This window comes from Cheilinus undulatus, linkage group 8 (assembly GCF_018320785.1).
Source record: "Cheilinus undulatus linkage group 8, ASM1832078v1, whole genome shotgun sequence".
Classification (NCBI taxonomy): Eukaryota; Metazoa; Chordata; class Actinopteri; order Labriformes; family Labridae; genus Cheilinus; species Cheilinus undulatus.
In genome coordinates, this window is record NC_054872.1 from 38,914,934 (window position 1) to 38,940,470 (window position 25,537).

Here is a 25,537-nt window from a genome sequence, read left to right on the forward strand (position 1 = left end):
CCAGCTCAACCCACAGAGAGAGTGAGACAGCACAGTGCTGACCATGAAAACGGTCTGGTGAGCTTTTACATGACGCTCCTGTCCTCAAAAAAAAAAAAAAAAAGAAAAACCAAAGATCCCGGCCAACAAAGGCTGCTGCATAAAAGATGATGTTGTCCACCCCGGGGTCCGCGTAAATCGTGGGTCAAAAAGGCTTCACAGCATTATTCAGGCATCTTGAAAGTAGGCTGAAACCATGTCACAACACAATCACAACAACGCAGACGGGCCTGATGTGCGACGACAGCAGCCAGGCAGCTCAGAGTGACTCTTAAACGAAGGGGGGAGACGGCAGAGTGGTTGTGATAAACATGCCTGGAAGGGGAAGAGGGGGGAGCATGACCAAGATGCAGAAAAGAAGAAAATACGGAGGAAGATGGAGGAGAAGCAGAGACAAAATAAAAACCAAGATTAGACAAAAGACAAGCAAGGCAGGAGAAGAAGTGGAAGAAATATGGGGACAAGTCCAGGTCCCCCCCGGCCCACTCTAATTTCTCCACATTACCCCGTGGACACATCCACGCATGTTGTTTCTGACCAATTAGGCACACATAAAGGCAGGAGGCTGGAACTCAGCTGGGGGCTCAGATAGTCTGCTGGTTACATCTAGGCCACTCTCTCTCCCTTACTCTCTCTCTAACCATTTCTTTTCCTATTTGTTGAATCTGCCCGAGTAGGTGGAGGCGGGGGGGTTAGAAGGGGAAGGGGAGAGCGATTTCATTCGGCACCCTGGACCAAAAGGATGTCAAGCAGAGCCTGCAGCAAACAAGACCAGCCCGGCACCTTTCATCTTCGGCACTTTCTTCATCTGGAGCAAACACACGCACATACCCACACACAAACAATAAAAGCATATACAGTAAAGGCTGAAGGCTCAAAGCATGTGTGCCGTGTGGATGCTGGGAGGCCACATACATTCACAGAGACAGCCACAAAGGCTGCTTCTCACAACATGTGGTTACATAAAACTCACAGTAAAGCTGCTCCAATCAAACAACTTTTGGCCGTTGGTTAAAGCTACCACTTATCTAACTCGAGCATGCTTGTGATGTTTAATCAGACATCTATGTGTGTTTAAAGGCATCAAAAAATTATCTGTTATACATGAAACTAAAGCTGAACTGTAGGTCCTTCTACAACCACGACGCTGGTATGTGCATACATAAGTCATGTCACAGAATGTGCAATGTGAGTCACATGACCTGAAGCACCATGCTGTCACTTCTTTGTTTGATGAAAACCCATTTTTATGACTAATCTACATAAAAAAAACCTGTGATATCACCATCAGCAGTCAGAACTGAACATGGCATCTGCAGAGTCTGTTTGCTGCATGTAAAAATGTACAGGCAACGATGCTGCTGGCACAGATACATAAGCATGACTCTCGAGGCAGACACTGCATGGATCTACAGAGTGCAGTAAAGGGTCACATGGCATATGCACTGATCGGTTACATTAAGAGCTCTAGTTTTGTTTTGTTTGTTTGTTTATTTTATTTTGGGGGGGGCTGTCAGCCCTACTTAAATCCAACATTGCACATCCCTAGAAATAGCATGATTAGCACTGATTTAACTTAGCTTTGCAGAGGTGCAAAGCTGCTGTTTGCAGTTGTTTAATTTTAATTCCTCACCCTGTTTCTTTGACATACAGTGGGCTTAAAAGCAGTGTGTCATCAGTGTAAACACCCCTTTAAAAGTCATTTAAGACGTTTTTATACGAATAGCTTCAGTGCTAGGCCCTAGACGAACAGAGTCGATCCACTGTGACAGACAGATTTTGTTCAACCCCAAGATAGGCTGACAGAGACGCTTTGCAAAGTGAGCACACACACTACATCGCTGTGATTACAACCATTAAACTTGGAGAGGAGTGAACACTAGTTTTACATCATTGCTGTGCTTCATGTTAATTATACTGACACAATAGGATACGTTTGGTTTGTTAACTGGTTGGTCCTTCGTGTTGGAGTGAAACATGCTGATAACTGGACTCAGGCTGGGCTGATATCTGTCACATGTCAACGTTAATGGCAGCATCGTTTATTTCTCATGTGCTGAAGTCATGGTGATAAGCATTGGTCTTTATGATTATAGGCTACATCAAAGAGTACGGTCTAGACCTGTCCGCTTTATAAGGTTTCTTGAGATCATTTTGGTAATGAATTGGCAAAACACAAAGATTGACCGACTGATCATGTGAGCACTGCAACACAACACATGCAATTAAACCAGTAATGAAAGTGCCACAAGAATCAATTCAGTGACTGAAATTTAACATTGACTGTAGTGATTCCAGTTTACCACCCATTACTAGCGTAAGTCTAAAGAGGTCTACACAATAATATCCTGTGACTTTTGAAGTTACACTTTTTATAGGCTGATCATGTAGACTTCACATAACTTTGAACATATCAAGAAGTGACAGATGATTTTTAAGAACACAAAAACTAGCCAACAAGCTTGTAAAAAAAATGGTGCCTGACCACATTTTCTCTCTCTTCCCCTTTCTTCTCCTACTCAGAGGGCTGGACCCAGAGTGTGATAGAGTAACTGTATAAAATTCAATAAAACTGCAGGAAATCTACATTTTAATGCTTTACTATGGAGGTATTGTGTGGTTGCATGAAATGTCATTGGTTGGGGGGCAGGCTTAGAAAAAGGTGAATTGTTAGTTGGCCACATATTGTGTATTGCAAGTTATTGCATTGTGAGTTACCTTGTAGTTCCCACCTCTCATGTGCAGGCTAAATGAAAAGAGGAGATAAAAACACCAACTGTCTGTGACTTTTACCTGATTAAAGAGTAATTTTCCAACATGACACTGGGGAATATCAGCACATACAGTATGGAATGAATGTGTGTGCTTTCCAGTAATCAGAAGCCTGGATTATGAGGTAGACACACAATGACCCCATTATGTCAGCAGTGCAGTTAACCCAAGATAAATGTGCTTCCAAGGAACTTATTGCTGGATCACAGTATCAGAGGAGGGGACTGACGGTAAAGAAAATATTTTTGAGAGAGGGGCAGATGAAATCTGAAAGAAGCAGAAATTTACTTTCAGGGAGGAAAAAACACCTTGAGTACTGCCAAGAGCGCTGGCTACTCACTTCAAAAAGGTGGTCAAAATGTGGACAAATCCAGGCCAGGGACATGACCCTCTCCGCTAGTGACGTAATATGTGCAGCCTTTAGCAAACACAGATTTCCTCGGAGAGGCCTGCACGAGGACAGCAAACAGACTGGTTCGACAAATATGGAAATGCAAACAAAAAAATGAGGGAGTTTCAGGGAAAACTGGACAACTATTGTGTAATGGAGGGAAAACATCTGCTAACTGTTGACTGCCAGCCACGTCACTGGGAAAAGGAGAGCTTTCAAGTTGTGAGTGCGTGACTATAAAACTGCTGGGGAACATTTACCATGGTCACATGCAAACACTTGCACACAAGCACTCACAGACTTCAGCACACGTAGATAAACCTCTCTGTTTTAAAATAGTGGGCCAATAGAAGCACCTTACTGGCCTCTCAAGAGAGAAGAACACTTAAGGTTTTCTATTCATTCAAGATGTGATATAATCCTCCGCTCTACTTCCTGGCACACTCACATAAACACTCATGCATTGCACACAAAGACCCACACACCAAAACAAACAAATACGCCAAAACAAAGCGGCCCATGTGCATCTTGTAATTTGATCTACAAAGAGTTGTGTATGAATGCTTCTGCACGAGAGGTATGCACACACAAACACTGAAAACACAAATGCACCTCTATGGAACTGCGTGCCTCACCGGAGAAACTTCCCCTGCAGCTAGTGCCCCTACAACAGAGGGAACGCAGGAGGAAAAGTGCCATGAATGCAAAAAGGATGTTAGCTTACATCTCCCTCTTTTTACTCACATCCTTCCTTTTCCTCCCCTCATCTCACCCGATCACCTATTTCCTGCAGTGACTGCCTGAGGGGGAGAAAGACCTGCTATTGTATGGCTTAATCAGCTTTTATCACCAACTGAAAAATGAGCTCCTACGCCAGGCTCTACCTGACGTTTCTGTCTCCCTGCAACTCGGTGAAACTCAAGAGTTCCTGGATGCAGCCTAGAGGTCACCACAGAGGTCACCATGCTGATTTTAATCCTGCAGGAGAGGGGGGAGTGTGTTTGCTTAGGGGGACAGATAATGGGGGATGACTAAGAAGCAAAAGATCAATACTGGAGGTGCTAGTAAGCAGGATTTTCATTGGTCAACACCAGGTCAGCAAGCCGTCACTCAAGTGTTGCAGCAGCAAGTCTATGCATAGAGGTGCAGCAGCTCTCACAACAGCATTAACAGCAAAAAAAGAAGCTTTTTGATAATATTAGCTTCTAAAAATGCCTACACAAGCACTGGCTTTAAACAGAGGCTACATTTCAGGTGTTGAATTATGCTCAGAAGAACTATTCAACAAGCCATAAAACCTTACATGACAGTGATAGCAATTTCAAAAATGGATTGGATTTCCTAAAATTAGGCTTATTTATTATTACTAATTATTTATTCGTCTGATTATTAACATTTGTATTTATCGGAGCCCTTTGTATGTGGTCTTTTCCAATATTTCACTGTTGTCCTATCTCCAGTTTGTTGTTTCTGAAGTAAGATTGTCACAAAACCAGAATTTAAACTTTCCAATCTAGTTTGACGTAGGAATAATGTAGTACAACCATGTCCTGTCCTTAATCACTTCCAGCGCTCCCGTAAAAATTGTGTTATGAACATATTTTTTTCCTACACTCTAAGCATTATGATGAAGGATTAAATGAAGCATCTGTAGAGGCACGCACTCCAAAAACCATCCAAAATGAGCATTAGTTATTCAAGGCAGGGTCGTAGCAGCAGTTGTTATGTGGTTTACAGAATGTGGCTAATGATAGCAGCGTTAGCACCAATGGCCTTTGAACCTCCAGGTTATCTTCTGCTTTTATGTTAGTATAACCTGACAGCCTACATACAACTTTATCCAAGTTTTCTAAATCAAATAGTGCTAAACTGCACTGTTCCTATGATGCTATCAGTTCTATCAGTTCACCGTTGTTTACATCTGGGTTACCAAGCATTAAAGCAGCATGGCAGTCGACCTTAAGCACAGCTACAGTGGCTAGAGGTGTGGCTGCAGGCCTGAAGATATAGAAAATATCAAGAATTAGATAAACCAGATAGTAATTCTGGTGTCATCTGCTGAGGGATCAGACATTAGCCAGCTAATCCCTAGGTAATTCCTTGTTTAATCATGAAAAATGTATAAATACACGTCTACAAAACAATCAAACCTGCATGATCATGCCATTTGTGTGGTGTTTACCATGTTGTCTCCTCCACTCCATCTTAAGAAGCCATGAATTTAAGTTTTGCTTATTTTGCTCATTTATAAATCCCCAAAAGGACTTGTGAAACGTCAAAATTTGCCAGCCTGTGATTTTAAAAGGGCTTCGGCTGTTCTCTGTTATTTCTGTCGCAATAACTTTCAGGAAAAAATATGTAAAAGTGTCATAAAGTGTCATATAGTTTAGAAATATTTATGGTAAATTTTGACAACCTTCTTCTGAAGAGAAAATTGCTACAGCTTCATACACTTATGTGTGCTATTATGTAATTTCCAAGTCTCTTTACTGATTTATGTAATGCCGTTTTGAGGTTTCAATGAGTCCTACGTTAGCAGAGAGGCATTAAGTCAACAAGGAAAATAGTCTGTAAAGCACTGGCCAGAGGCATTAGAATTTATTTGCTCTACTTGATGTTGTCTATGCTTTAATGGGACTGTTTCACATGCACCCATCACAACACTGATGATGAAACAATATTTTGCACAACTTATCAGACCACTCTAGTGAGTGACTGCAGGAAACCTGCAGTAAACTGTAGTTACAGTAAAAGTACAACACCAGGTGTTACACTTATACCAGCCTGACACTCCAAGTAATAAAGCCCTTGTAATGTTAACAAGCTTGAGGCTACCCTGCCATTGCAATTACACTAAGTAGCCCTGTGTAAAGCCCAGTGAAAGCCTGCAGTGTGTATGTACGATGAGCAAAACAATCATCTCAGAAAACAGACCTATGGATTCATTATTTCATGTGTAGAGGTGATGACCTCCATCGCCGCCTGACAACATTGACAGGTTGACGTTATCTGCCCCAGCTGCCATCGACTAACACAATGTATCAATTCCCAGCCGGCCCGGCGGCTCACTCCCCCGCATAAACAGACCAAAGACAGCGTTGGGTTCATGCTCCAAACACCAGCGGCTGACATTTGCACAGCGTCCACAGAGGAGAGGAAGAGCACAAATGTCCCCTCTCTGCAGGGAGCCCTCGCAGATTGTGAGCCTTTTCTTTAAGACTTTGTTCATCTTCCGTTTCTTTCTCCTGGCACGGCAGGTGGCCATTTTCCTGGCTGAGACCGAAGGTTGTTTGGCACACCTGGTTCGTAGCAGGAGACAGCGGGGGGAACGAGGGGTGGAGGGAGGTCACGGTGTTCACAGCCGGCCAGGAGTCGCCGGCTTAACGGCATCATTCTATTCAGACGGACAGCCGGATCACTGCTCATTACTGCTGTAAGGGGATTTCAGGTCCGGATACAAGCTCACCTATTTCTGGAGCTTTGTGCTATTGGTGTGTGTGTGTCCATGTGTGTGTTAGTGCAATGAGGCAGTTCAGCTGGTAAAGCATGACCAAATCATTTTAGATTTGGCTTCAGTTAGTCTTAAACTCTAAAAAAAGTTCTTATATTTCATGTAAAACACAACCTGTAACAGAATACTGAACCTGTTATTCAAAATGTATGTTTGTGAAACTGCCAAAACACAAAACATAACATTTTAGTTCAATTTCTTTACTATTTGTTTATCAAAAGTTTTTTTTATTAAAGGAAAAATATGCATCTAACTGCAGGATAATTTTGACAGAGGTTTTAAAGGAGCAGCAAACAGTTTTTAGTTGGCTGTTTTTGCTGAATTAACACGTGATTACCACACATTCTTGAATATGAAATTACTATGGTTTGGTCTTTTATAACTCGAAACTGAACCGAAAGAACAAACGTAAACTACCAGGAATCTTTTTTAAGAGTAAAGTGAAGTTATTTGTTACTCCCTTAAGGGGAAATTTAATCTTTACACTCTGTTTCTGAACTTGCTATGAACAGACTGAAACCTATGCTCATGTCAAAGTGGATCCTATGAAAGTGTCAGAATAAGGGCTGGTGCCCACAAAGGAGAGTCCCCTGAGCAGTTGGGACTTTGGTGTCTTGCTTAAGAGCACTTGAGAAGGGAACCGGCACCTCTCCATTGAAGGCTTTTTAAAACTTGGTCCAAATGAGACTTAGACCGGTATCTCTCTGATTTAATAGTTGTGAGGGTTAAAAAAGATAACCTAAATACCACTAAATACTTTTTTCTCCTCATATTTTCTGAATCTAATAAACTTCTGGGGGCCGGACTGGAAGCTGTGGGGGGGTCTGATGTGGTCCTCAGGCTGCCAGTTGGTGATCATTAATATACACAAACATTTGAATGGCTAAAGAAGTTAACTTAGCTTGTTCAGCTGTTCATATGTCCTTGTATAAAATATAGGCTGCATTCCTGGTTGGCCAACTTCTTCAATTTTTTTATAAATTTACAATATTAGTCCAGTTTTATCTCAGTAATTCCAGTAAACACAGATTCCTGCTTGATGGTGAAAACCTGGACAACATTGCCCTCTTCCCAATAGCTACAGGTAGTTTACCAGCTTTTAATCCATATGTTAAAAAAGCAGTTCCTTGCGTTGGACACTAGGAGGCACTGTCTGTATATTTATGAATATATGGACCTCAGTCTCATACCGTACATACGTGGAAACGAGGCTTTAATCCGATGTAAAAAAATCACTAACTGATAACACCAATAGCATCTCGTAAGAACAGTGCAGTTTAGCATTATTTTGATTTAAAAAAATAGTAATAAAGTTGTTTGCTGTTTCAGGTTATGATCACATATTACTGAAGCATTGAGTAACAACTTTCCAAACAGGAATGTGAACGTTGACTGACAGGGAAGATCAAAGGTAGGTGGCGCCAGCACTGCTCATGTTAGCTACATTCTATAAACCAATTCCACACTACTAAGTTGGTTTACAGTATGAGTTCATTTGACACAAGACTAGCTGACAAAACACACTTGTGATTTGCATTTTAGCAGATGAAAAATCATTCACCTAGGAACATTTCTAGTCCCCATGTAGGGCTGTAAACCAGAACATCTAGATGCTAGCCCAGAAGACATTATCTGTTAAAACAAAGCTTCTTTTAAAAGTAGATTTCCCTGCAGCTGTTAGCTGACAAAGAAAGTTTATCCTTGCAGTACTAAGTCTATCAGCGTTAGGTGATCTAGCACACTGATGATGGTTTAAACAGTCTAATCAGCTTGGTAAACTTTTTGTTACACTTTTCCAGCCTCTTTGGATTAAACTGCTTCTTAAGCCTCTGTTTAGAAAACATTTTCACCACAAAGCATCCCCATTGCTTTCAAGATGTGGCTTATCATTCTGGATTATATGCACACAAACACATAGCGGTGACCATTCAACAGACTTGTTTTTAGACAGAACAGATGTATCTGGCTTTATTATTTTTATCTCCACAGTGAAGCAGGTGGGCTTCAGCACTGGATGGATAAACACAGTGACAAGCCTTCCAACTGAAACTGTCAAACTCTGAATTCTCCCCCAAGCACCTAAATAATCATCCTGATAAACCGTAAACTACACGCACACACTCGCAGGACAAAGAAGCCCTGAAGACTTTTATTGCTCTGCTGGAGGGGACTCTAACCACGAGAGGCTGCAGCGTCTGTCCTCTCACTGCACCACTCTCAGCTGTCACATCTTCTAAAGAGCTGTACACAACTCTGAATTTAGTCACTTGATTCAGATTGGCCTGCTCAATACAGCACTTTGGCTTTTTTGTCACTTTCTTTCAGTACAGCTAACTCCTTTCACAGCTTGAGTAAGTCTGCGGCCTTTCTGCAGCCCTGACTTGTCAACAATAGCAAATGTCAGGAGCATTATGAAGCTTGACATACAAAAAAAGAGGCTGAAATCCTACATGAAGCAGGTATGGATTAACATTTAACTTTAAAAATGAGAGAAACTGGTCTCCTAAGCTCCAAGCGCACTAACAAAGTGTTTTAAAAAGTGATGCAATAGAGTGGTAACCAGGAACGATGCTCTCCAAACTTTTTAAAACTCTGTCAATGTTTTTATAATTTCCTCAAAACAGTGAAATATGAGTTTCAACATTAGATATGTTGTCTTTTCCTATACTCTATTAAATAAGGGGCTTTGATGGTCTGCATATCATCACATTGTACCTTGAAGTCACTCAGTTGGCAGTGTTGTGCTTGTACTGCTCAACCAAACTCTTTTACGACTTTTCTAATAATTGTGTAATTGTAGTTCTGTTTTACTATACAAGTAATCATAACTGAGCTGCAACCACATATGATATATAGGTTGTTTGCAATGTTGTGATTCCTGTGACAGCTGTCAGATGGGAGGCAGGAAGTGAGGAACACTGTTTGTGAATTAATGGTCAAGGAGGAAAATGTGTATGTTAAAGCTCTATGTAAGCTTAGATCGATATTGCATTTACCTTAGTCCTGCAGACCTCCTACCACTCATCTAGCCCGATGATGTCCGACAGAAGTCTTGCGTATTCTTGTATAGAGTTTAGATGCTAGCTGAGCCCCTTTAACAGCTTTTCTCCCTCGTTTTGTCATGAACATGCTTTCACTGCAGCAGCAAGTAACCGAGTAATGATGTGTAGTTCACAAATGAGCCTGTTCTAAAATTTGTGGCTGGACTTGAAAAGAGCTGCCAGCCCGATCCCTGCAAAACCTGACAGAGCTTGAGCAGTTTTGGAAAGAAGAATGGAATTAAACTGCAGTGTCCAGGTGTGCAAACCTGACTGAGACTTATCTACATAGATTCAGGGCTGTGATTGCAGCCAAAGGTGCATCTACTAAATACTGACTTGGAGGAAGTGAATGTTTATGCAGTCACTTATTTTACATTACATATTTTTGTTAACTTGACTTGACTTACTTTGTAGAAGAAAATTATATTAACCATGGTTGATTTACAAAATCAACTGGAGAGTACAACATCCCAGGGGGTGAACACTTTTGATAGGCACTGTAAGTGAACTACAGGAGACAGCCCCCATTCAAGAGGGAGTTTCCTTTCTTCCATTATTGCCACTTTTTAATACATATTCAAAAGGCAAGACTAATACCAAATGGGCTTTAATATTAGTTCATTAACTTTTGGAAATAAAGAGATATCTGACAACAATTTGGCGAGATAAAATCACAGCTGATTAACTTATCTGAGTGAGAGGAACTTTGGAGAAGCTTTGATTTTTGGCACAAGCCTTGACTAGTTTTCTTTCTAGTTTCTTTCAGTTCACCTTACTTATTTTAAAGCTCTCATTACTCTTATGTTTTACCTTTAAATTCCAACGTGATCTGTTTTTCATCAGTTTAGGTTGGACATTAGTCAGTGCCTGCTTACTACTATCTCATATTGAACTCACAATATTGTTGTTTTAACTAACATTTCAGCAGAGTTTTAGTCAGCTAGTGGGCTGTTGTTATCTTAATTTTTGGGTTGCAGATGGTGGGTTCTAATGCCCGCCAAAAAAAAAATATTAGAAAGCACTAATTTTTAACTTTGAATGGTCAGAAACAGTAATTCTGTGGGTTTAAAATACTATTTCATTAAGTTATTGAGAAGTAGAAGTCTTTAAAGACAGTTTGACTCATACAATAACACTCATAACTGATGCAGGTATCCGCACCCTTTAAAAGTTTAGCACTGAAAACAAGTGGGATGCAACTCAGCCTCTTCTGACACAGGAAGAGCTAAAGGAAACCCTGAGAATTGATGTCAAATTAAATTACAGTTATCTAATCATTACCACTTCCTAAATGCTAAGCTGTTGAACTGAAGAGGAAGAGACCAAGTGAGGTACTTTGAGAACAGCCTTAAGAACAGAGATTGAGACTTGTTGTGGTATCTTTACAACCTGTTACTCTGGTGCTCCTGAATATTTCTGTGTACAATGATAAGGTTTAAAAATAAAAAGTCCACATATTCAAAAGAAATAAAGCGAGTGACCGTAGGGTCTTCACCGCCAATGATTTGAATCACACCTGATCTTGCAGATTATAGGTCCAACAGAGTGCACTCCCATTTCTTTTAGATTGGGCTCCTCATTTGACTGCTTAGACATACTTCTGTTAAAAATTCAGCAGACAGGGGAAAGGCCAAACCTCCTGCTTCCCCCAGTTCATCTTTAAATGCACACTTTGCTTTTGATGTCTGATGATGTGCAGACCAGAAGATGAGGGTCATATGGAGGTAGAGAACTCCTCTGATGTCCCCTTGTTTGTTTGCCTGTTCTACTCCTGCACTCTGCGTTTGTGTTACCACACGCCAAGTTCTAACCTTAGTGAATGTAGAGGACAAAGCGACAAAGTGTGCATGCAGAAAAGGACCCCCCCCCCACTGTTGCTTCAGGCTCACATTTTTGTGGTTGCGATTCCCTGCTATCCATCCTTTTATGCTGGAGCCAATGAGGCAGCAACGCAGCCGTGCAGGCGACTCAGTGAGCCATGACATCACAGAATTACAAATAGGAAGCTGTTTGAAAATGACTCTCATCTTCATCCTGCTAAGGACTTTTGGAGGAGAATGAACTAGCTCCTGGTGGGGCGTTGCTGGAATAGGCAAACAGCACCCTAGCAACTTTGGCAGGATTTGCTAGTATCCTGGGGGGGGGGGGGGGCTGCCTGAAAAAAATGTGGGTGATCAGACTGTTACTGTCCCTCGCTTCACCCTTGCTTGGCAGTGGGTGCACACACAGAGGAAGAAGAAGGTGGGGAGTCTGCTTTCTTGTTGTTGGCAGTTGAGAAAAACGATGCCCATTCACAATTTGGGCATTGAAACACTCAGTGAGCTGGAGCAGACCCCCCTATTTCTGTCTGCATTTTCTTACACGGACTGATTTCACAGAGCTGCCCTGTCTCTACCCGACTGACAACTACACATTCAACTTTGTACATTTTTCATGCTTCACAGAAATACACATCAAAACATGTTGGTTTTATTGTTGCACTTACTCCCTGCTTTTTACAACTGTAAACCTGGACAAAGCCCGGGCCTGCGATGTGCCAGCCTGCGCTGGCAGCATGAAAGTGAGCCTCCGGGAAGAGGAGAAGCTGTTTGGCAAGCATCCAGCAGAACTGAGACAATGGAAACTACGGCAACAACAAAGGAAAAACACAATAAAACACACAAGGATGCAATTTAAGTAAGGAGGAACTCTGTGCATTTGATTTGAAGATCAGTGCCCAAAGAAATTAATATTCTGCTATTAGATGAGGAGGGCGTGGTGGAGTACAACTTTCCTTCAGCTGACGACTGTGACCCCGAGGCGAGAACTTTGCCGAGCTCAGCTGAACACAACAGGCGAGCAAAGTCACACTGACATTCATTTGAACAACATCAAAAAAGGAGAAACAGTGAGTCAGGGAGAGCTGAGAGCACGAGGGCAAGTCACCCGCTCTGTCCTCTAACGCCTCAGTTATCACGGAGCGCACCACCTCCAGGTACGAGAGGCATGTGAGGGTGACAGCAGGCTGGATGCGAGAGCGACAACGGGACTTAGCCGTGTCACATGCCAGGGCTGAAACCCATCTGCACACGCCGGCCAATTCTCCCTCCCTCTCCCTCCTCCTCAGCAGGCTCACTCGCCTTGAGTGGGTACAGATGTGTGATCCGCAGACGTTCCCACTCTGGAGCCCTTATTAGACCCACAGGGCTCAACAAAAGCTGGCACACATGCTTGAAGAGCTCCTGGCCAAAGTGTCAGCGCATACAGTCACATCATTTCCAGGCGATTGTGTGAGGGAGATTGAGGTGCTACAGCAGAGTGTGAGAGCGAGACGTTTTATCATTCAGGATGACCCGACAGAAGGCAATTTAACAGCTCACATAACACACAAATATGGCGGTCTGATAAGTCATACGGGAACACGCTCCAAGGCTTATGAGCAGAATTAGAGCTGCTACAATTAGACGAGTACAGGAAAATTTATTTGACACAATTATTTTAATAAGAGTGCTTGGTTCAAGCAAACATGCTGATTTTTACTTCCTTAAAGATCCTATGAGGAGCTCGTAGTTCTACATGGAATTTGGCGCCCCCTCTGGACAAAGAAGTAACTCGTATCTCTTTGCTTATCTTGTCCTGTACATGGATAAATGTGACATAAAAAAACTCAACCTGCTTTCTTTAAATGGTGAAATATACCACTCATCAAGAATCATTGCCTTGGAAAATGCAAACAGACTTTTGTCGATGTGCTTACAACTGTCTCATCTGACACCTACCTTGTGGCAGAGGTTTCAGGCTTTAAAAAATACATCAAAGAAATAATCTTATTACTGATGATATTGCTTGCTTTTGAAGATCGCAAAAAGGCACCAATGTTGATTTCAGTCCGTTTCATAACAAACAAAAAAAAACTTAAAAGAGCTTTAATGTTGACATTTGTGGGTGTTTTTTGTTATTAAGGAAAGCACATAGAGAGAGCAGCGTTTGGGTTAGCTGAGCAAAAGATGCTATTTCATGGTAATCTTTCAGCTTTTGATAATCGTGGTGGCCAAATATTTGAGTTTTAAGACATTAAAGCTCCTGTGAGGAACTTTTGGTTTGTGTCAATTTGGCACCCCCTATGGACAAAGCTGCGCCTCTCATCCTCTTAGCGCTTAGCCTATATCATTGTATACATGCCAAAGTTGTTTTAACAAAAAATGATTATCCTCTATTCCATCAGTTGTATCAATCATGAATCTTTGCTGTAGAAAATGTACTTAGAAAGGTCCCCCAGCAAAGACTATCACTTCAACCGACACCTACCTCCTGTCAGCAGTTTCAGGCTTTAAAAATTTCAATAAAGAAATGATACATCTCCTTCTGAATAGTCTCATTTGCTTTTGTAGGGCCAGCTCAGACTACACGAATTCAGACGGCTTTTGGACCAACTATACCATCGCAGCTCATCGCCAAACATCAGGCATGAGAGCATTTGCTCTTATCTGTGGCATTATACAAGTCCTCACATCTTCTCCCACCAGGGATTTATGTGTGAAGACAGTGACAATGTATGTCCTGGCAAGGTTAAATGGGCTTATTTTGTTGAGAGGTCATCACCTTCATACCTCAAGTCATCCATAAAGTCCTCCTCTTGATAAAACTCTAGTCCATAATTGTTTCTTGTTTGCTTGTTTAAAGCATTTCTGTCCTGCACACAGTCGTAAAGACAGTGGTGATGAATGGTCGGGATCACACTTGCCTGGCTGTCCACTAAGACAGGATGAGATTTTCGTTGCAAAGTCTGACATGGGGCTACCATAACCTGACATGTCAGATGGATTTGTTTCACACATCCATCTGGAAAAGCTTCAATACTAAGCTTTTGGGAAACAGAGGATTTGAAAAAAACTCGGAGTGTGATTGGATGAACGTTCTGTCTGTCACATCTTTACGGGCCAATCAAAGCAACAAAACACGTGACGTAGCGGCGACCGAGGTGCACGTGCGCAGCTACCGAGGAATAATGCAAACCATGGCTACTACAGACATGTCAGTACATGACCTTTGTTGCTTTTTAAAAGAAAACAACTCACTGCTGTTCTTTGTTCTTCTTTTAACCAAGAAATGTCGTCAAGTTCTGATAAAACTGACGCTCTAGCAGCATCCACGCTTAGCTCTTCTGCCATAATTGCACCGGCCTCTTGTTGCTGCTTGCTTATGTCACGACTCTGCCGTGCAAAAAGTACTGCCCTTTGTCGCTGATTGGTCCTGTCACTTTCTAACCGGGCCCAAACGGGTCAGACGGGAAGGTTGGTGCTTCCACGAATGACCAAAAAATTGTGTAGCCTGAGCCGGCCTTAAGAGGCATTAATATCAAATTCATGCCTTTTTATATTTAGTTGAAAAAACACCCCTCAGGAGCTTTAATATAAACTTAAAGGTTTTTTTCCCATTTATTAGGGATAGTCGTGTTTGAGTTTAGAGGGAAAGGATGGTATTTTAAGACAAAACTATTTTTTTTAAGTTTGATGACTACTTCTTGAGATTTGATGGACACAGTAATAAATCAGTGATAAATGGTATTCCTATGTTGAGGACAGAAAGAGAACATACAAAAATTTTGAAGAAAAAACGACCCCAAAAAATGCAATCCTACTCAACCCCATAAGAAGTGAGGCTGGAAAGAGTAAAAGTAAAAGTCCCTTTGATTAAAATTTACCTTAGTAAAATTACTGATCTATAAATCAACTCAGTAAAAAGTTTTCAATTTGAAAGTGAACACAGAGCACTAAGTAGTTATTTGATGCATAGTGAAATTAGATGTAAAATTTGATTTGTCTTTTATCCAAAGGACAGATCAAATTATCCAAAAACAGAAGAATATAAATCTCCCTCCTGGTTGTTTAAAGTGACATCTTTATAATGAAGTTCACTCCAACAGAAATTTTGGATGTAATGTGGAATCGCTCACCCACCACTGACCCCCATGTGGAAAAGTAAGCCAAAGACCTGATCGTGTCGAGTAGTCGATGTAAAGCTTGGCCCTCCTCTTTTGCTATTTATTTATGTTTACTTCTCAGCAGTGGCTGCTATGTTAAATGTAGAGTACAACACTTCTCCCAAAATATATTTCAGTGGCCGGCTACTCAAAAACAGTATGAGCATTGGGATGCCAGAAGCCTTGTGGTTATGTCTGAGCGCTTCATGTGCAGAGGCTGACAGCCCGGGTTCAAATGCAGCCGCTGCCTCCTCTCCTGCATGTAATCCCCTTGTTTCCCTGTCTACAATAAAGGCATAAAAGCCAAAAATAATATTTTAAGTGCAAGCACACAAAAAGCTACTAAATTACAGTAACATGCATGAATGCAATTCTGTACTTTCCACTGCAACTCTAAACTGGTTACATTATGAAAAGCTACATCACAACCCTTCCCCTGAGCACACTTTCCTTTGCTCATTCTGATTGATTATGGCCTATTAGACTTCATTGTAAAGTCACTGACAGACAGCAGAGACATCAGAGTTATCTTTAGTCCTGCCGCTGTTCTCCAAAGGCACTGCATGGGTAAATTTAGACAACTGATATGATTGAGAGGGATTTATTTTGTCTGTTTGACAGGCGCTGAGCAAACAACCGTCCCACTACTTCTATGGAGAGAGCGTCTGTGTGGTGTCTGATAGTCAGATAAATCAACAAAGGAAATATGATTACTTCTTTCAAGAGTGTATGCCTGCTTTATTTTTTAAATATTTAACTAAAGCTGATGTGATTTTCTGTGGTGTTTTGACAGCATGCACCAACTCTGACTTGTCTGCAATGAGAAGCTTCTAATAGCTGTTTATGTGGATGAGGAAGGCTGCTCATATTATGTGATCCTTGCAAGATGTAACAAGATGCATCTTGTAGAACATCTGTCCTCATATAACCCCAGACCTCACTTCCTGGTTCTCCCTAAGACCTCAGCATTTACTTCCCAGAATCCCTACCACATCATTACAGCACTTCCACATAACACCAGGGGATATTATATGTCAACTGTTCAAACATGTAATGGTCATGTCGCCCCTGCAGGCTCTCTGTCACACATCCTTACCTCTTTAACTTTCTCCCGGCGCTCGTTGGTCTTGGGGTCGCTCGGTTTACCGTTGTTCCTCCCCAAAGGATGTTTAAGCAGACACCTTTTGAACTTCTGGAAACTGAAAGTATCCGAGCTGTGGTCCGAAGCGGTCGCTTTATCCAAGCCTGAAGACTCCGTCTTGGACTTGGGGAGAGTGAAATCCTCCTGCGCTTTCCCCCCGGCGAGTCTCTCCTCAGTAGCCTCATGAGAGACGGGCGGTTTGCGGCTCAGGCTCTTCAGTTTGGAGCTGCTCGTCTCTCCTTTGGCCGGGGTCATGCCCCTCGGACCGTGGTCCTGCTCCTTGGGTCTTTTTAAGTGCTCCCTGGCATCGTTCTCGGACCCGGAGCCGACAGTGACAGGCTGGGTCTCGGTTTTGGACAGAAAAATGCGCTTTAGTCGAACCGAGTCGGGTAAAAAGAAAAGGGCCCCGAAACACAGCGTTACCAAACCCGAGAGAAAGAGCAGAAAGACGAATTTCTGGGACAGGCGTAGACCCATGCCCGATGCCGACACACCGGGCAACTTTCGGAAAACCATTGAAACTTTTCTTGAGACGTCGCCTTGCACTGTTTTTCTCTGAGACTGCACCGCGTTTGGACAGTCTCCCCTCCTCTCTCTCTCTGCCTCCCTGCTGCCTGGGGGCAATGTTTAAAAAAATAGATATGTCGGATTTTAAACACACCCCCGTGACACTTCCAGAGGAGCATAAACAGCCTGCCAGAGCTGTCTTTATCTCGCTATCGATTGGATCTGCATACGCGAAGGTTAGGCCTGCCTACATCTACAGTTTAGCAATCATTTGGCAGCACAGCTCACCAGCTTTGAGGTTTTATCTTCGCAACGCAATCACAGACATCAATGCGCAGCAGGATTTGGTTAAATATGTAAATCATACACCAACACGGGGATTCAGGGGCTGACAGATAAATGGCACTGGCGTCTACTGAAGCACTGAGCTATATTCAAGAATAACAGGATTACTAGAGCACACGCCAGGCTAACACATAAATGCACTTTGATTAGGAGAGATCGTAAAACGTGGGTAAAGTTGTGTCTCGATGCATTATTCCACGCCGTGCATATCGATATTAACACACAGCCATATGGTGCAGATCCTCAAGCATGCAGCCGAGCATCATTTCCTTGTTCCCGTTAAACCGAGCCACGTTGCTGCGTTACAAGCTCCGGAAATCTCACATGAAAACAAAACGCAGTGTTTGTGTGCGTCTATCCTGTACAGCTGCTGGACGGAAACGCGTGTACATGCATGTCGCCCTATCTGTCAATCGCGCTCCTCCAGGAAAGCCTCCCGTTTCCTCCTCTCCTCTCCTCTGGCGTCAACACGCCGGGCGAAACAAATCGCTGGATGACATTAAAAGAAGGCGGGTTTTGTCCCATGCGAAGTTATCCTAGCCCCTGATGATCCAAATCCAGAGAACGAGAAACAAATCCAACATCCAGTCCGACGCCGGGTTTCCTGAACAAAGACAGACAGCACCACCGCGGCGTTGTCACTCCGATACCCGCCGCCTTCTCTCCTTCTCCCCGCCTGCCTGCCTACAGTGCCTCGCTCTCTCTCTCTCTCTCTCTTTCTCTCTCTCGCCTGTAGCGCGCTTGTGTCGCCGTGCCGTGGACGTCCGCCTGCGTAAAAACAGCGAGGAGAGGGGCTGGAAGTGTAACATATAGTGCAGGGAGGGCGAGGAGATGAGAGGAGAGGAGGGAGCGAGAAGAAATGGTCCATCGCTCGGCAATCCAGTGGGCTGGTCGGGTTTCTTGATGGATATTCAGACCGACTTATCAAAACACAGTTGAGCCCCCTGAACAAAAGAAGAGTAGGTTTGAATGGCTCCGTGTAATGTTAGAAACTCATCCACACCCCTGAGGAAAATGAGCTTGTTTAATCCTGGAAAAGCCCTTAGAAGAGGATATCTGCTGCACATGTCTTACCAACCCCAGGAATAAAATAAACAATACATTTAGATAAAAGAGAACACGTTAAAACAGGGATTTTAAGTCCGTCACAGAGGGGTCCATTTACCTTTCTGTTCATTCTAACTCCTCTCTCTGGTGGAGCAGGTGTAGTGAGAAACCCACCTGATGATCTACCTGTCACTCCTTCAGGTCAGTCATTTGTTTACATGCTCCAGTTGTCTCTTTAGCAGCAGTCTTCATCTGACAACTTTGCCTAACGGCTTCAAATTGCTAATGTCAAAACCTACCACAACTTAACCAAGTATGAAGAGTCAAGATAGTCCTTTGACCTAAATTAGCCCCGGTGTGGACGAATTTCATTCCCTGAAGATGACTGTAAATGCTTAAGGTAAAATAAACACGTTACATGAGGTATTTACCAAAAATGTTAAAAGCCTTTTTAAGCTAACTGACTAAAATAACTTCTCACCGGAAATGACGTTAACTGTTAAATTCTGTATGAACCTGTTTCCCTTCAAACATGGATAAATTTTTAATATATATTTTTTCTATCATTCATAGATTGAATTACTTATCTATTTATTATTTAACATTATTTCTTCTTTATTTATTTCCCTGTACACTGTTATTCTAATCCCTCTGTCATTTGATTTGTAAGTACTTTTGCCTGAATTGTCCATGACAGTGACAATGTATGTACTGGCATGGTTAAATGGGCTTATTTTGTTGAGAGGTCATCACCTTCATACCTCAAGTCATCCATAAAGTCCTCCTCTTGATAAAACTCTAGTCCATAATTGTTTCTTGTTTGCTTGTTTAAAGCATTTCTGTCCTGCACACAGTCGTAAAGACAGTGGTGATGAATGGTCGGGATCACACTTGCCTGGCTGTCCACTAAGACAGGATGAGATTTTCGTTGCAAAGTCTGACATGGGGCTACCATAACCTGACACGTCAGATGTGTTTCACACATCCATCTGGAAAAGCTTCAATACTAAGCTTTTGGGAAACAGAGGATTTGAAAAAAACTCGGAGTGTGATTGGATGAACGTTCTGTCTGTCACATCTTTACGGGCCAATCAAAGCAACAAAACACGTGACGCAGTGGCAACCAAGTGCACGTGCGCAGCTACCGAGGAATAATGCAAACCATGGCGACTACAGACATGTCAGTACATGACCTTTGTTGCTTTTTAAAGAAAACAACTCACTGCTGTTCTTTTTTCTTCTTTTAACCAAGAAATGTCGTTAAGTTCTGATAAAACTGATGCTTTAGCAGCATCCATGCCTAGCTCTTCTGCCATAATTGCACCGGCCTCTTGTTGCTGCTTGCTTACGTCACGACTCTGCCGCGAAAAAAGTACTGCCCCTTGTCGCTGATTGGTCCTGTCACTTTCTTACCGGGCCCAAATGGGTCAGACGGGAAGGTTAGTGCTACCATGACTGACCAAAAAATTGTGTAGCCTGAGCCGGCCTTAAGACGCATTAATATGAAATTCATGCCTTTTTACATTTAGCTGAAAAAACACCCCTCAGGAGCTTTAATATAAACTTAAAGGGGTTTTTTTCCATTGAAATGGGTCATAGTGTTTGAGTTTAGAGGGCAAGGATGCTATTTTAAGACAAAACATTTTTTTAAGTTTGATGACTACTTCTTGAGATGTTGTTGATTTTAAATGAAGTCTTTACAGAAAATTAAGTTCCTGCGTTCAACTTGGGATGTTTTTTTAAATCATAGAATATATGACAATGTCTATTTTTTGTGCCCTTTAAAATATAAACATTTTATTTATTTCTTATTTATTCACCAAGCAACAATGAATTTTTATTGAAATGACACATGAATTGAATATTGTGGTGAACATATGGAATCCTATTTCTGCCACTTAGAAAAAAATATATAAAATGTATTGTATGTATGTTTAAGAAAATATTGAACTCATGATTTAAAAAGGTCAATGAGTTAGAAAAGTTAATATAATGGGATGAAAGTTAAAATTATGAAATGAAAATTGTAATTAATGATTTAAATAGTCATTGTTATTTGAAAAAATAAAATTATTAGATTTAAAGTCAAAATTTTGAGTTTAAAAAGTCAACATTATGAGATAAAAAGTGGAATGTTGAACAGAAACTTTTTTTGATATTTTGTGGTATGAAGTCAAATTATGAGTTAATAAGTCAATATAATGAGACAAAAAGTTGAACTTATTATATACAATTCTAAATTCTGAGATATAAATTCATAATTATGAGTCAAAAATTCATTAATGTAAGTTAAAACATTGAAATTATGAAATATAAAGTCAAAATTGTGAGTTAAAAAGTTGATAACGAATAAAATTTATATAAGGAGATTGAATGTCAAAAGTCTGAATTGAAAAGTAAATGAGATTAAAAGGTTGAAATTTTAGATATAAAGATAATATTATGATAAATGAAGTCAAAATTCTGAGTTAAAAATCAGTATTATGCCATTAAGGATTAAAATTACAAGATAAAAAGTTCATATTATGTGATATGAAGTCAAAATAATGAGATAAAAGTTATCAGTTAAAAGACAAAATCATGATGTAAAGTCAAAATTATGAGTTAAAGTTCAAATTGAGAGAATTAAAGTAAAAATTGTGAGATAAAAAGTCAATATTATGAGACTAAAAATATATACTATGATAGAAAGTCATAACCGTGAGATAAGTAAATTATGAGATTAAAAGTGAGAATTTACATATCTCATCATTCTGACTTTCTACCTTATAATTTCAGCTTTGTTTCTCATAATCTGACTTTTTAATTCTCTTTTTTTTAATCTCTCTTTTATGTCATTTGGATTTTAAAAATATTTTTGGCTAATTTTCTCATAATTTTGATTCAAGATTAAAAAAATAATAATAATTACCTTACTTACTTCTTCTCTTTTTTGTGTTGTTCCTTTTTTAAGTGGCAGAAATAGGCTTCCATATGAATACGTGTGTACAAGGTAAAGGTAATATTTCACACCAAATAGGTAGAACTGCTTTTAAGCAATAGGCGGTGTCTTCAAAGCAAGTTTAGGGTTGTCTAAATAGCTCCACAACTTTTTACAGTTATTTTAGATCCAAGAAAACAGCTTACACTGTTGTGAATACTAGAAGACCTTCACAAATAATACATATCCTACGGTATAAACTACAGTAATGCTAACTGAAATCTTCTCAACTTGCATTTGACCCTGAGATGTTTCAAAGCTTAACACTGGTTCTGCTTATGAATTTCAATCCAAATTCTTTATAACCCCATACATTTATTTACATGCAGTTTCTGTACATTTTGACAAATGTTGACAAATTGACTAAATTTTGTTATCTATTGTCAACCAAGCCGCTTCATCTGGGGCTCCTGGCCAGATTCACTGTATCTTCATCAGCAAATGGAATTGCCCAGTTGTCATGGAGATGTATCTGCTGGCATGCAAGCTCAATATTTTCAGTACTTCCAAAATGAGCAGACTCTACCAGCTGAGGTTAAACATTACAATGTATGGAAAAAGCTGAAAGAGGAGCATGAGTTTTGAATGCCTTTAAGACATTTTGGTCAAGAATGAACTTAAGTGTTGATTTCAAATTTATCGCTCAAATAAAACACCCTGGTATAATAAAAAAATATGTACAATCATGCATCTTAACTTAAGAAAAGCCCATTTCCATAATGTTTACATAAGCAGAAAATAATTCAAACTGTAAACACAGTGTTTTCTTAGGATTAAATAAGATAGATTGGCCCACGAGTTGGCCATTACTGAAGAGCCTACACAGCACAATTCAGCTAATGCACCTGAAAGCAGGAATGAGAAAATAAAGGTCTGATTGCTTTCAGTATAGGTCTTTAATTACAAGTTGGCCTCCTTTACAAATGGCCTCCAGTGGTCCTCTGAGACCAGGTGGGTTATTGTCATCCTGCTGTCCAGAAGTTGCCTCGGGGTACTGTTACAATCAGCGTATTCAGTGTGGACCATCAGTGTCATTGACGTTCCTGACGATGTCTTTGAAGTCTGATGAACTCCAAATGAACCTTAAGTACAGATATCATCACTCGTCCCCTCTTCTCCTCTTTTATATGAAAAATTAATGTAATATAAAAGTGAACATTTTTACAAGTAATAAAATCTTATTACAGTGTGACACATTAAACTCCTAAGGCTGTTTTGTAGTCATCATCAGGTGCCTATGGCTGGATGAGCTAATTTTAAGGTAATTTGTACTACATTTGACCCTACATTTTGCACTGTTAAGTCATCTCCCTAAGCGAACTTCATTGAGTCAGACCGGTTGTCGGTAATTTCAAGAACAGAGGGGGTAAAGAAGACAGAACTGTTGAATTAGCCTTTTTATTTTGTGATCCAAGAGCATTTCCTCTGAGAGTAGGTAAATCTATGAAGCATTCTGTGGGCTTCATTGCTGACAAAAGGACAGTTTGTAGTTGGAGACAGGGGCTTTGTGTTGGCTCAGCGCCTGTGTAAAATGATGATGCCTGAATATTACACATTTCATCATTCCTTAAACTACAATACACACAAAGCTGACACTTTAGGTGCACCTTCACAGTCTGATGCAACCCAATACAACCAGTCTGCAATAAAATATGATGGCAATGATGTACACTGTCATCATTTATCAAATATAAACTTAGTTTTATGGTCACAGGAAATGATGGTGGTGTAATGTTTGTGCAGTGTAATGTAGTATAAGTAGCAGCAGTAGCACAGGCTGTAAGGTCCTTGCTGAGATGCCCCTATGCAAGGCACAGAACCCCCAACCACTCAGAAGGCTCTGCTTCATTGGCAGCAGCCCCTCAGTCTGACATTTCTTCGTTAGTGAATATCAGTGGGATCCTGTTTCTGCATGTGCAGCTTGTATGTGTCTAATGTGCTAAACAACTGTGTATAAAAACAGAATTCACACTTGAGGTAATTATAGAGTGTCTTTTTAACTCAGTGATTCGTAACCTTTTCAGCATCATCCAATTAGTAGAGTTCCCTCCTGTTACCGTCTGAATGTAAATTGGTATTATTGCTTACATGTGGCTGTTGTTACAATCAATAATTCATACACGAGGAGTCTGCCTATTGAGGATGCTTTGGTCTTCAATCTCAGTCTTTCTAGATGACACTTTCTTTTGCTAACAAGTTCAGCCACTTATTCATGAACCTACATTTATCAAACTATCATTGTTTTGTCATTTTTAGCACACTATTTAACCAATCAGCTTTTAAATAACAATGCAACCATTGGCCTAATTTTCCCTGTTTCAATAATTTCTCCATTTCGTAGGCTAATCTCAGCCATTTAACTGTTTGGATCTTTTAAAGGCCACATTGATGTAAGCTATTAAAAATCATTTAACCCATTTATAAGCTATTTGACTTTTAAATAAGGTAACTACTCTTACTGTTTATTTTATGCCCATTATCTCAATATTTTATCCATTATCAATCATTGCTAATTGCTTAACTATTATCCAATCAGTTAGTTCCTTTCTGAAAGATCCTATTCGAGCTGGTCACTAGCAACCAGCTAGACCAGCTCTTGCTGGGTTCAAGCTAGGTTTGACAGTTGGTACGCCAGCATCGGCTGCTGTCAGTAGTTAGCGAGATGAACCTGATGAGACCTGAAGTAGCTGGTAGCTGGTACAAGCTACATCTAGAGCAGGTTACTAGCCATAATGTGGCTACTGCCATTTCACCAATTTCGCTTTTTACTTTTAGCAAGATGTGTTGACTTTGTTGCCTAATTTTAGCTAGTTGTTATCCAAACATTTATCTGTGAGCATATAAGCATTAGCCTGCTATTAGCTAACTTAATTCATGAGTTTTAGCTAGGTGTTTCATTGCCTCACTGTCAAAACTACATTTACTTTATGTTTAGGCATCAATGTTTTCAGAAACTTTTCACTTACTCAAAACTTTAAGCTGTTACTGTTGCATTAGCTAATGGCAGCAGATGTTATCCATTGTTTTAACTGTTCTCATCACTTCAAGCTAGTATGACTTTAATCCTCTAAACAAAGCACTCCGCGTATATTAAAATTTTAAGCTGTCATCAAATATTTTTAGCTAGCTGTTTTATTACTTTAAGCAAGCTTTGTTGGCTTTTGTTATTCTATGCCTAATTACACTGTGCTCGTTGTTATACAAACTTTTAGCTAACTGTTAACTTAAGTATTAGCCTTCTATTAGATCCAAAAGTTTAAGCAAAATGTTTCCGTTTTACGTCATTTCCCTACATATTGATGCCTTAATATTTTCAATTAGTGTAAGCTTACTTAAAACTTTAAACTAATTGTTATCAAGCATTAGCTAACAGCAGCAGATGTTATCCATTACTTTAACCGTTCTCATTACTTCAGGTAACTATAACTTTTATCATTTCAAGATAGCAAGTTTTTTTTTTGTTTTTTTTGTTTTTTTTTTTTTTTTGCTGTTACCAGATACTTTTAGCTAACTGTTCTTATTACTTTTAGCAAGCTTTGATGGCTTTCATTATCCTATGCCTAATTACTTTTAGCTAGTTGTTATCCAAACTTTTAGCTAACTGTTAACTTTAGCATTAGCTATCTATTAGCTGGTTAAATCCATAAGATTTAGCAACATCTTTCCCTTTTAGATCCTTTGTTTTAACAATATTAACCTACTTTGCTACATGTTGGGGCCTCAGTATTTTCAATTAGTTTAAGCTTACTCTTAACATGTTGCTAATTATTACCGTCAAGCATTACCTAACGGTGGCAGACA

The 25,537-nt window shown here is 40.4% G+C and overlaps 1 protein-coding gene across 2 annotated transcripts in view; it reads right to left on the reverse strand.

The window, feature by feature from the left end:
• LOC121513594 (mannosyl-oligosaccharide 1,2-alpha-mannosidase IA) overlaps window positions 1–18,439 on the reverse strand; it is a 359,205-nt gene extending 340,766 nt beyond the window's left edge. The window contains exon 1 of one of the 2 annotated variants that reach the window (XM_041793427.1): window positions 16,813–18,439. In XM_041793427.1, coding sequence (XP_041649361.1) covers window positions 16,813–17,373 — 561 coding nt within the window. In that variant the 5' untranslated portion in view covers window positions 17,374–18,439. The remainder of the gene's footprint in view (window positions 1–16,812) is intronic. The other variant, XM_041793428.1, reaches the window with a different exon arrangement.
• Between the last annotated feature and the right edge of the window lie 7,098 nt (window positions 18,440–25,537).